At 44.6% G+C, this 12,492-nt stretch overlaps 1 protein-coding gene across 2 annotated transcripts in view; it reads left to right on the plus strand.

The window, feature by feature from the left end:
- Positions 1-1,553: 1,553 nt before the first annotated feature.
- KCNQ1 (potassium voltage-gated channel subfamily Q member 1) overlaps positions 1,554-12,492 on the plus strand; it is a 377,552-nt gene continuing 366,613 nt past the window's right edge. For both annotated transcript variants that reach the window (XM_064452526.1, XM_064452527.1), the window contains exon 1: positions 1,554-2,022. In XM_064452526.1, the coding sequence (XP_064308596.1) occupies positions 1,622-2,022 (401 nt within the window). In that variant the 5' untranslated portion in view covers positions 1,554-1,621. The remainder of the gene's footprint in view (positions 2,023-12,492) is intronic.

Raw genomic sequence — 12,492 nt, forward strand, 5'->3', positions numbered from 1 at the left:
TTTTCTTCCATTAGTTGTTTTCCTTGCAGGCTTATTGCAAGAACAATTTCTCAAAATAGAGAAACCTGGCTCTATTTTGACCAGATGTAGGAAAAGTTTCCTTTGAAATGCTGTTTTTATTAAGCTAGTTTGTTCTTGCTCCGGTGGAGGGGGGAAAAGCCTGGTTAGTACATTGTTGGTTTAGAAACAAGTTTTGCAAATTCTCTTCTTAACACATCTGGTTTTGTAGTCCTAAGAAGGAGCCAGATCCTTCACGGGTGTAAATTAGTACTTTACAAGAACCTACAGTCATGCTTGTTTACACTAGTGAAGGATCTTGCCCAGTTCCCTTACCATACGTGCAGCCTGACATTTGAATGGAACTGCAATTAGCAGGGTTGTTTTTGTTTAACTTTATTTAGCACCTTATCTTTCCACAACGTTCTTGTCCCAGTACCAGTATCAACCATGAACTCAACATAGCTCTTACTAGTTCTGTTCTATTTTGGGCTAGAAGCAAAACCCCCCAGCACTCCAGATCAAAGAGCACTCTCCTCTTTCACTCCAGGAATAGAAACTGTTAACTAATTGGTGCAAAAAAGACTCTCATTACCATGACAAATCGATTCACACCACAGTTAAGTAAGTCATAACTTACTGCATTATTCCAGAAAGTTATCCAAGCCCTCAAAATAATCTGTTATTAAAGGCCAAACACACACACACACACACACATCCTCTTCCACAAAGACAAAACGTTTTTGGTGTTGGTGAGACACCCAATTTGTAGAGGCTGTAAGTCTGCAGAACTGTGTTTATTGTGTTCTACAATTTGCCCAATTACACAGCTATTTGCTCCTTTATGTTACAGTGACACTGGGGACTGCAAAGCTTGTTGGTCAGGCCTTTATTCTTGTTACTCGTATTAAAAAGAGTCTCCCGAAGGATCCCAAGCCTGACAGAGCTCTGCTGCTCCCAGACACTGAAATGCTGCAAGAAGGGATGGAGCAGCAGGCCCTGAAGGCTCTGGTGGCCCTAACTCTGAGGGAAGGCGCTGCAGCCCAGGAGCCCAAGCCACCAACAGGCCACAGGGCTGGGCAGCACCTACTGGAGCACTTTGTGCCCACAGATGCCGACTGGGCGGAGAAGGCGGGAAAGCCTGCTAGGCTTCTGGGGAGCTGGCAGGCTTCTCCCTGGTCCCTACCCCATGGGTCCCTGCCCCACCACCCACTGCTGCACGCTGGGCCTCACAAAGCTAAGAGGCCACCTCCACGCTGCCATGCCGGTGACAAGAGGACAGGCGGAACAGGCCAAGGTCAGAAACGAGGAGAGTGGCCTGACACGGAGGGGGGTCCAGGATCCGGCCGGGGCTCGCTGCCCGGCCCATGTCCCCCGCGGCTTCGGGGCAGCTCGGGGTGAGCTGTGAGGATGCCCCGGCTCCGCCGCGCAGCGCCTCCCGGCGGGCGGCACCGGGACACCGGGCCGGGACCGCCCCCGCTTCCCCTCACCTTTCCCGGCCAGGAGCCACCCCCGAGGGGGCAGGGCCAGAGGCGGCGGCGGGAGAGGGCGCCCGGCACCGGCCCGCAGCTCCCTGGGGCAGCGCAGCCCCAGCACCGCCGAGCCTCCCCGAGCTGCCCCAGCCATGTCCTCCAGCTCCCCCCCGGGCGAGCAGAAAAGCCGGAGCTTGGGCCGGCTGTCGCTGCCTAGGAGAGGCAGCATGACGCCCGGCAAGAAGCCCTCGGCGCTGGAGCTGGCCGAGAGCACCCCCAACGCCCACTACGCCCCACTCTCCGCCGCCCAGGGCGGGCAGCCGCCGGCGGGCTGCAGCCCGGAGCCGGAGCGGCCGCGGCCGCCGCGCCTGAGGAATGAGGCGGCGGTGGTGGTGAACACCGACTGCCCGCGGCCCCCCGTCAGCCTCGACCCCCGCGTCTCTATCTACAGCCTCCGCAAACCCCTGCTGAGCCGCAGCAGCATCCAGGGCAGGGTCTACAACTTCCTGGAGCGCCCCACGGGCTGGAAGTGCTTCGTGTACCACTTCACCGTGTGAGTACCCGCGCCGCCCCCCGGCCCACCTGCTCCGCGGCGGGATCCCGTTACCGCGGCATGTCCTGTCAGCCGCGGCGGCCCGGAGCCGGAAAACCACCTCCCGGCACGGCCATCGATGCGAGGGGCTCTCAGGGCTGCCCCTCACGCCTGCTCGCCGTCCCCGGAACGTGAGGTGGCCGCCGCCGGCCCGTCCCTCCCCGCCGTCCCTCGCGGGGCTCGTCCGCGCCGCGGAGGCGGGAGCGCGGCAGCCCCGGCCGTCCCCTCAGTGGCGGAGCTTTCCAGAGGAGCCCGGAGCTCAAGGCTTGAGCGTCTCGCACACAGAGGCTTCTGAGGTGGTGTTTCTTCACAGGTGTGAAGCAAAACAAACAAGCAGAGTCAAACTGTGGGGGAAAGTTTATCTTACTTTGAACGTAAACGCTGTGTTTCACTTCAGGAGCTCTTAGGTATATCTATCAAATAGAGCAGGAGCTGGCTTCAGGTGATTTTCATCAGAAAGTTACCCTGGGAGTTGAAATAAATTGTTCTTTCTGAGTGTGGAAATCAAGTAGGTAACCGTGTCATCCATTCTTTAGTAATCTTTAATGCAGTGACTCCTGATTTTCCAGCTCACTGCGCAGCATCTGTTTCTGGCTGAATAGGTGTGTTATCAGTGTGTCAGCCCCGTTGGAGGAGGCTGAGAGACAGGTGATGCTCTTTTTTCTTGTCTCTTTTGTTGCCCCTTGCTCTAACTCCTTGTGCTATCAGGTACGAATGCCATTGCTGTTATTTTTAGACAGGAAGGAGGATGATGATGTTTGGAGGATGTTAAAGCTGCTTAGCTGCAGGAAAGTTGAAAATTGCTTTGGGTATAACTGCTGTGAAGTGCGGCATCCACCCTGAGCCAACGTGTGGTTGGTCTACGGTGCGCAAGGATCTCAAGAAGCTCCTCCGTTGAGAAATCAGTGCTGCTTAACTGAGATGTTGTGGAAGGCCTGCATGACCCTTGAGCAATTTGCATATGTTAAACGTAGGTTATAAGGTCAGGCAGAGTCATGGTGTCTGTTTATTTTATGCGTGCACAAACACACGTGTATATACGTAGACTGCATATATACATGCCTCTTACAGCAACTAGAGGTAAAGACATTTTGTGGTCAAAATCCTAAGACAAAAGACTTTGATAAGAATCAGGTTTGATGATAGAATTTTGTGTTCAGATTTTAAATTCTATTTCTAAGTAACTATTATTTTAAGTCAATTCGGGATTGTGTGTTTATATTCCACATTTGAGGATTGTGGAATCTTTAGGTAGTCAGTTAAGTGGTACCAACTTTATTTTAGTGGAAGGAAAACAGCTGCCATCTGAATGTACTTAATTGGGAGATGACTGTGTGCAGCTGCTGAGATAATTGTGGACTGTTCTCTTTAGTGTTATGATAATGCTATTAGATGACAAAACATCTAATGGCCATAACTATGAAGTGTCTAATAGTTGTAGTTGAACAACGTAAACCGCTTTCAGGAACAGTTTCTCCCCCCCCCCCCCCAAAAAAAAAAAAAGAAGGAGTTTTAGGCAGCCGTCTTTTATGATTTCTGACCTCTTTCAGTGTCTCAAATTATGTATAGAAGGGACAGTAAATTGTGTTCAATATCTTAACTAATCTTCTCTAAGCCTTAACAGTGGGCCTAGGAAAACCCTCAAAATAACCTCCTAGGTCCTTTATCTACCTAAAAGTCTAGCCTGAATTTTACCTCTTTTTTTTCTTTTTTTTTGCAAGTATTAGCAGTCTGGATTAATCCTATCTGTGCAAGTATTAAGATTTTGTAATTCTACTTTAGAAAAGAGATTGTAATATGTATGGGGAGTCACTGCCCGTCTCTCCGCTCAATACATGGCATTAGCCCCAGCGTTTCCCCTCTTTCCAGAAGAGCTCTTCTGATGCAATGGTGAATGACAGTGGCAGTAAGTATCCTCAAGCCTCTTACTAAGCATTGTGCAAGTTTGTTCTCTTAGGAATCTGAAGAGACAGAAGAGGGTACTAACACCCTCATGTTTCTTCCAAAGCAATCTGCAATTACTATGAGTGTACTTTTAGGCAGCCTCACTCTGCTTTTCCCTCATCAGAGAGAATTGAGTCTGTACTGTCCTCAGCCATCCCAACCTCTCCTTATTTATGTGGTAGATAAACCTGCACTTTTTGTACCCATTAAATAATGTTTTAGGTTACTGATCTTTGGTCTGTACCCCTCCAACTCTCCCGCTTTCCAAGATGCCAGAGCAACTTCCTGGGATGCTTGCTTTCTGCTGCACCAAGGAATGTTCTTTTTGAGTACAGCCCGTGCCCGCCAGATGCTGAGCATTGGTAGATTAATAGTTGCTACAAAGCAGAAATTTGTAACTAAAATCCAATGCCAAGGCAGACAGTTTGTTTGCACGCTGCTTGCTAGCTTTTTGGGAGCAGTTGGTTACAGGTGATGTGCTGCGGAGCTAAAAAGGACCCAGAGTTACAAGACACCTCACCCCACTGTCAGGTGTGCACTTCTCTCCTACTGGAGGAAGTAACTTGATTATTTTGTTGTTAGCATACAAACGGACATTCATGGAGGCCTAAGCTGGGTTTTGTGTTGTGATGTGCGGGGACCCTGATGGTTGTGTCTCCTGCCAAAATGAGCTTAAGAGACTGATGTTATTTACCTGTTGCCTCTTTGTGACTCCCTCTGCTGGCTACCTTGTGCTTTATTCTGGGGGCTTTCACCTGCCTGGGAGGTCTCAGTTGCTATCTTAAAGGTTCAGAGGGGAAGGAAAGGGAACAAGAGTGGAGTTAGATCAGGGCATAAAGACCAAAGCTGAGTAGAGGGTCCTGGTCAAGATCTAGCCCAAAGATGGGAGCGATGAGCACTGAGGGCTTCTTTATTTTCTATCTATTGCACTGTTCTTTGTTGTGTGGAGTGTGTGGCTGTGTTCTTCATTATACACTGAAATGATTAAATTTACAAACGACTCTTGGAATAGTCAGTGTAACTTGTTCTGGACCTGTATCTCTGGCTGGTTGTTGAAATGCTGTTTATCAAGTGATAAGAGCTACATCTACTGATTGCCTGTCACACCCTTTTCCTGCTCAGGAATGTTAAGTCAGGGGTATCTAGAATACTGATAGCTAAGAACTGACATTCAGATCTGATTTTTGCTCAGTTTTATGTTGTAATGCTTAGAAAATGGAAGTTGAACACCAAGCCTTAATCTGCAGATTCTATGTTAGTATGTTTTTTTCTTATTGTTTAGATTGCTGCATGTTTTGGTGTGCAGCAAAGCCTCTCGTGTACACCTCGATCTAAAGGATGGAGTCTTGTTTTCTTGTACGCAACAGAAGGTTGCTGTACTAGATTAGGCCAATGACCTGTTTACTTCTGAATTGTTATTCCTTTTGAAAGGCAGCTGAAATACCTGTTCTCCAAGATGCAAAATGTATATTCTTTCTCACTTGATATTTTAAATCTTCTATCTGCTAATTGGATAGCACAGTTGCTGATTAAATCAATTGAACTCTGCACAGGTCTTTTTCTGAGATTTGTCTTGTTTGCTCAGGCCAAAGAGCAGAAACATCTCAAGTGAGCAGAGTAAGAAATTAATTCTTGTTCTTCATTTATACTAGATTTTTGTAGGCTGTGGAAGTAGTCTTTATGGGGAGAAAGAATGAGGAATCAGCTGTTAACTTACCACTCAAAAAAACCTGCCTGAAAAGCTAGTGGAGATGATAGTAACTTTCATTTCAGCTACATGACTTGATCTGATGTTGTATTAAATTTAATTTAAATATATGAAGTATATAGTATATGTACACTTAATTCTACCACTGCAAGTAAATCATGCTTGGTAGCTGAAGATTTACATGTGTGGCTTCTGCAAGCACAATTGGTGGTTGCTTGGAAACTTGTATTTTGCAAGCAAGAACATGCCCTGTGGCATGGCTGCATGTATGGTAATGTCCTGCCAGAGCCCTCAAACCTCCCTTGGCTGTCAGAGGTGAGGAAACGACTGAGTGCCACTGTTCTCAGTGACCTTCAGAGCTAGGGCATCTTATCACACTTATCATAGTAGTGCACCTTGGGGTAGTGGCTTTGAGAGGTGAAATGTTCTGTGGCCTTAACGATTGAAGTTTTCAGGCTATGTGAAGAGAGGAGGGACAAAAGAAGCTTAAATTCTGTCCTCATAGTGGCCTGCTGAAATCCTGAGACTCTGTCCCAGTGTTGAAATGACTGTAAAGAATAAGTGAAATCTTCAGATACTTAAAAAAATTATTTTAGGTTTAAGTGCATGAGAAGGAAGAGCTGCTTCTTGCCCTCTTTAAGTAGTTTAAAGTAAAACATCTTAAAACGTGCCTGAAGAAACTTAAGTTATGAGTTTTCTGGTGATTTTGCTTGTCTCAGTATGGTAAGTAATGACTTCTGGCAACGTACACTGCATGTTGACTCCCCATGTCCTTTGAAGTGTTGGCCGTTACCAGAGGGGACAATTCGGAAATCAGTGGACCATTGGTCTGTTCCGGTATGGCAGCTCTCCTTTGTTGCCCTGCAAGATAATCAGTTTCTATCTTATCTTTGCATGCGTGTGTACCTGGTTCAATTTACTTTGCCTTTGTATTCGTTTGTTTTAATCAGCAATGATTGTCATTGAGTTTGTTCGAATTCCAAGGTGTTTACATAAGCTTGGACTGGCTGGTGGTTGCGATTTGGGAGACTGGTCTCTAGAAACAGGCAAACTCTCAGAAGTGTGGCTGTATGTGTACGCAGGCAAAGATAAGAAGCAAGGGTAGATAGAATATTCCAGTTGTGTGTGTAACAGGATTTAACAGTAATCAATTATTAAAGGCAAGGAAGTGTTTACATAGTGCTGTTTACTTACAGTACTGTGAGGAAGAAGCTTAACTCCCTCACACTTAGAATCTCATTTTTGTCAGGTTTCCAAATTTACTGCAACTGTACTTCCAAACCTAGTGGTTCATACTCAGTGTGTAAACTGCTGAGGAGGGAGAGAGATCCATAAAATAATTACAGAGTCAGAATCACAGAATGGTAGGAGTTGGAAGGGACCTCTGGAGATCATCTTGTCCAACCCCCCTGCTTGAGCAGGGACACCCCGAGCAGGGGGCACAGGAACGCGTCCAGGCGGGTTTTGAATGTCTCCAGGGAAGGAGACTCCACAACCCCCCTGGGCAGCCTGTGTCACTGCTCTGGCACCCTCACAGGAAAGAAGTTTTTCCTCATATTGAGGCGGAACTTCCTGTGTTCCAACTTGTGCCCGTTGCCCCTTGTCCTGTCGTTGGGAACTATTGAAAAGAGCCTGGTCCCATCGTCCTGACACCCACCTTTTTAGATATTTGTAGGTATTGATGAAATCCCCCCTCAGTCTTCTCTTGTCCAGGCTGAACAAACCCAAATGTCTCAGCCTCTCCTCATAAGGGAGATGCTCCAGCCCCCTGATCATCTTGGTAGCTCTCTGCTGGACTTGCTCAAGCAGTTCCCTGTCCTTCTTAAACTGGGGGGCCCAAAACTGGACACAGTACTCCACAGGTGGTCTCACCAGGGCAGAGTAGAGGGGGAGGATAACCTCTCTCGACCTGCTGGCCACACTCCTGGCCACACATTAGTGTGTGCATATACCCACGCATGACTAAGTTTTCTTTCAGACTGAGTAAACTGAGTGAAAGAGGGGCAAAACAGTAGCGTGCTTTTTTTTCCCCTTCCCTTCACCCCACCCCCAGCCCTACTCCATAGTCTAGCATTTTGATTTACAGCGGAGTGGACATCTTTGTAACCTAGCACTGTTTATCTATCAATATGCCTGGTAAACTTTTATCTGAGACAAAAAGGGATTGGAAAGCCAACTTCACATATTCCCAGAGACGAGAGAAGACCTTTTGCCTGTCCCGTTATCGTAGTTGGTCATACATGCAAGACAGTGTGCTAATGTTTACGAGTTGCTGCTGCAGGGTCAGCCCTGTTTGCTGATCAGCCATATATTGAAGTTTTGAGTCTCGGCAGATTTTGGATACAGGTGAGATGGAGAAGTGACTTAAAGGTTTTGCCGCTCCCTCCTTCCCAGCAGCATGCTATACTACAGCCCTACAGCCCCTTAGCTACAATATTGCATAAAGGTGCTTCTTTGGGACTTGTATGATTGAGATAGTGTTTGGGTTGGCCACTATACAGCTTTCCACTCTTGCCTTGTGCCATGTTTCCCAATCTGTAACTTGACAGGACTTTCATTTTTGCAGAGGACTGTCTGGCTGTCCTGTGACTGAGACCAATCCAAGTCTCTGCTGAGAAGACCTCAGGAGTAACAGTGTAGTTACAGGTCAGGAGGGGTCCCCATTTCTCCCTCCCAATGGGACAGTAGAAGTTCTCAGGATAAGAAATGCAGGTACTAGTAACTGCATAATTGACTAAAAATAATAATTAAAAAAATGCAAATTTACCTAATAATTGATTGCCATCAGAAAGAAAAGCAGTATTGGAAACCAGATCCTCTCAGTGTCAACCACCAGTAGTTACTGCCTGGAAATCATGTTGACAAATGATGCAAAGATAGGTGTTCAGTCACATAAAGTGATTGCTGCATGAAAATGATTGTGGAAACGTATTTTGAGTGTTGAAGGGGAAGGAAGGTGAAAAGCTGGGTATCTTCTAATTAAAATGCCTTTTGAAGGCACATGGTAACTCTAGCAATAATTTAAAAAATTCAGTTTCTGTTTGGAAATTAATAGCTTGATGTGGTTGGCTACCTGAGTAAAACCAACTTGTTGACTGTCATCTTGACTTGTGGTCTGCAGGCAGACAGAGGAGCTGTGTGAGGCGAGGGAGTTCTGTGAGGGCAAAATGACCTTCTAATTGTACTGATATTTGGGTTTTCAAGTAACTGATGGAAGCAGTAGGCTCTAAACTTCTGAACGCTAATGCTTAGTGTAGACAGGTTGCTGCAGTGGAGAAATAACTCTGGAATGCACACATAAAAGTTGTAAATGTATTAAATTTGGACAGGCTTTCCTGGGGGTAGGCCTTCTTTCTTTTCCTGTCATCCTTCCAATAAAACATTTCAAGTCCTTCTCTGGTGTTTGCTTTCCTCCAGGAAAAGAATTAGTCTACCTTTAAAAGTTGCACATGAGCAATCATAAGAAAACCAGTAAGTGCAGAATTGACATTTCTGTATGTCTGTTAAATGGTTGATTGGGCAATTCTGGCACACTTCCTTGCCTTGGCTCTTCAAGTGCCAGGGAAAAAACGTGCAAGGCTGTGTAGACAGGCCTCTTTCAAAACTTTCATTGCAGCTGAATCAAGGCTAAAGTTGAGATTCAATTGCAGTGAACTAATTAGGCTGAGCTCCAAATGCCTGAGTGCTGGATGTATTACAAACAACGGTACCAGCGTATGTTGTAGGGAACTATGCACAGGCACAGGGCTTTGCTGACTTTAAAATTGGCAGTACCTCATTAATTTTGTGTGTTAATAGATTGTTTAATATGCATTAGTGGCGGAACGCAAAAGCTGCAGACACTTGCTCATTCAGTTCCAGATGGAAAATAGCGTCTTGTTGGTGGCAAGGAGTTTTCTGCCCGACACCAAGAGGTCCAACACAAGTTTCAAATGGGTTGGAAGGTTGCCAGTTGCAAATAAGCCTGATGGGTAGGCTGAGTTACAGAAGAAGAATGTGTAGATTAGTGAGTTTTTAGGTAAGGTACTAGTTCTCCTCATACAGTCATGCTTCATGTGGCATAATAGCCTGTGAGAACCATTATAATACCAGTAGTAATAATGGGAGAGCACGTGTATTTGCAAGCTGCTACTATGGTAGTAGCTACTGTATTTTACCTCCTACCAGAAAGATATTTTTTGTTTGTTTTTTAATATCAGAGGCGTGTTCGATGCTTGAGTAGTCAAACTTAATACTAATTTTACTGTATGTTTTTAGACAGCCTTTTTTTTTAAATAGGAGATTCTAAAGCTGCTCTAAATTAAGTAGTTTTCTTTGGCGACCTGGAGGCACACCTTTGTGCACACCAGTAGGATTAGAGAGGTGCTTGGCATGATCAGTTTTTGAGGACGCATGGATATTAATCTTCCTCTTTTCCCTACTTCATCATACAGAATAGTAAAGTAAGAAATTGCATAGAGTACAAAGCAGGGCCTGGGTAAGTGTGTAGGTATAGTGTAAGTACTTGTTTTTGTTTTTTTCTTAAAAAAAAACAACAAAACACCCCAAGACTAACAACAGCAGCAAACGTTCTGCAAAAAACCAAAAAGTACTGTTCCATGTTTCTTAAATGGCAGTTTCTTCCCTTAACACCCACGCTTTACAACAGAAAACTTAGAACCTGGAAAAATTACAATAAAAAATAGGCAGGCACAGGGGAAGCCAATGATTTCTTAAAGCTTAGGACAAACACTATGACAAAAGCGAGTTCTTACTCTAAACTACTTTACTGTCAGAACTGCCAGTGGTGTAAGTTAATAAACACACATGTTCTCAAAACTGATTCAATAGTTTTGAATTTAAGAAAAGAGTATGTCTGCATGTGGGACTTTATGTAAAGAATATATCAAGCATTAAAACTGCAGCCTTGGAATTTTATCCTTTTGAAAGCTATAAACCACTGAAAATAGGAAATTATACTGCAAATTATTAAGTGGCCTTTATGGGTTCCTAGAAATGTGCCTAGAGTAGGTCTTTGTAGTTTTTCTCATATGTTCTACACAATCAATGTGGTATTTTACTATTTTATGTAAATTGTTAACCAAAGGCAAAAATAAAGCTAGGATAGGGTTTCTTCATCCTTTTAAGTTTCTTCTGCTTCTGCAAATATTGACCCTGATCTTTTAATTTAATATTAAAAATTTTCAATAAGAACATAAATCTTGTAAGTCTTGCTGATGCCAGCGGACTTGTGACATGTCATTTGACAATATAATTTTGTCATATTTGTAATAGCAAATGGAAAGGCTTTACTCCCAACTTATAAAATCCCTTTTCTTTTGCATGCCTTTTTCTGCTGGGGTTATTTAAAAGGTGCGTGCTTTGTTATATGACTGGACTACTGCTTACTTCAAATGAGAAATATGCCATTCTTAGTGAACTAATATATTGAAATAGTAGAAAATCTTTATCTTCGTTTATCCTAACAGGTTGTACTCTTGTTTGTCATCTATTAGCTTTGCTCTAACACACCCTGAAAAAAATAGAGCGTACGTTTTCTTTTGCAATAATGGGAGAGTATAGTACATTTACTGCAGCAATGTCTGTTTTGATTCTGCAAGAAATTATCATCATGTGTTTAACCTCACTGTGTGAATAGATATTTGCTTTCCAGTGGGAGAAACTAGTAAAAATAAAGTGTAAGGACCAACTAGTAAAGGCAAAAACTTGTATGCATATCTCCAAAATGAGGGCAATTAAAATTACTTGGCAGACCTTATTCACAGGTTGTGTAGAACTCAGTTAAAATTATTTTATTTGAAATAAGGTGTCTTTCTGAAAGACTAAGTGTCTTATGGTGCTAATTCTGCACAATCTTTTACATTGTCCATATGGCTGTTGTCTCTTGCCTATAGTATGTTAAATTACACATCATATACCCTTGTTTTTCACCATCTCACCAGTAGTTTTGTTGTAGATTTCTAAATATAAATGATCCTCCCTCCCTCCTTCCTTACTTGCATGTGTCAAGACCACAGACTTGCCCCTCTGTTTAGACCAGAGAGTGGTCACACTTTTGCAATAAGATGCTCACTGCCAGGCAGCAGTCTTGAACTGGCATAAGAAGATTACGCTAGCTTAGATATGTATGACTCCAGTGCTCAGAAGTCACACAGAATCACAGGTTGGAAGGGAGCTCAGGGATCATCTAGTCCAACCTTTCTAGGAAGAACAGAGTTTAAACAAGATGGCCCAGCACCCTGTCCAGCCGAATCTTCAAAGTGTCCAATGTGGTCGAGTCAACCACTTCCCTGGGGAGATTATTCCAGTGGTTGACTGTCCTCACTGTGAAAAATTTCCCTCTCCTGTCCGATTGGAATCTCCCCAAGAGCAACTTGTGTCCATTCCCCCTTGTCCTCTCCATGTGACCCCTTGTAAAAAGGGAAACAGTCCTCTCTACATTCCAGGAACTTGGTGGATGACATGCGAGCTGCTGTTTTGTTCTTCCAGCAGATGTCTGGGTAGTTGAAGTCACCCATCAGGACCAGGTTCTGTTGGCCAGAAGCTTGCTTTAGTGCCCCAAATATTGCTTCGTCAGCTTCGTCATCATGCTTAGGGGTTTGATAGCAGATGCCCACTGTGAGGTCCTGCTTGGATATGGTCCCTTGACTTTAACCCAGAGGCATTCAATAGAGCAGTCGCAATCACCATAGTTGACTTCAATACATTCAAAGTGTTCCTTGATGTAGAGTGCAACTCCTCCACCTCTTCTACCTTGCCTGTCTTTACGAAAGAGCTTG

The sequence above is a fragment of the Phalacrocorax carbo genome, chromosome 5 (assembly GCF_963921805.1).
Source record: "Phalacrocorax carbo chromosome 5, bPhaCar2.1, whole genome shotgun sequence".
Taxonomy (NCBI): Eukaryota; Metazoa; Chordata; class Aves; order Suliformes; family Phalacrocoracidae; genus Phalacrocorax; species Phalacrocorax carbo.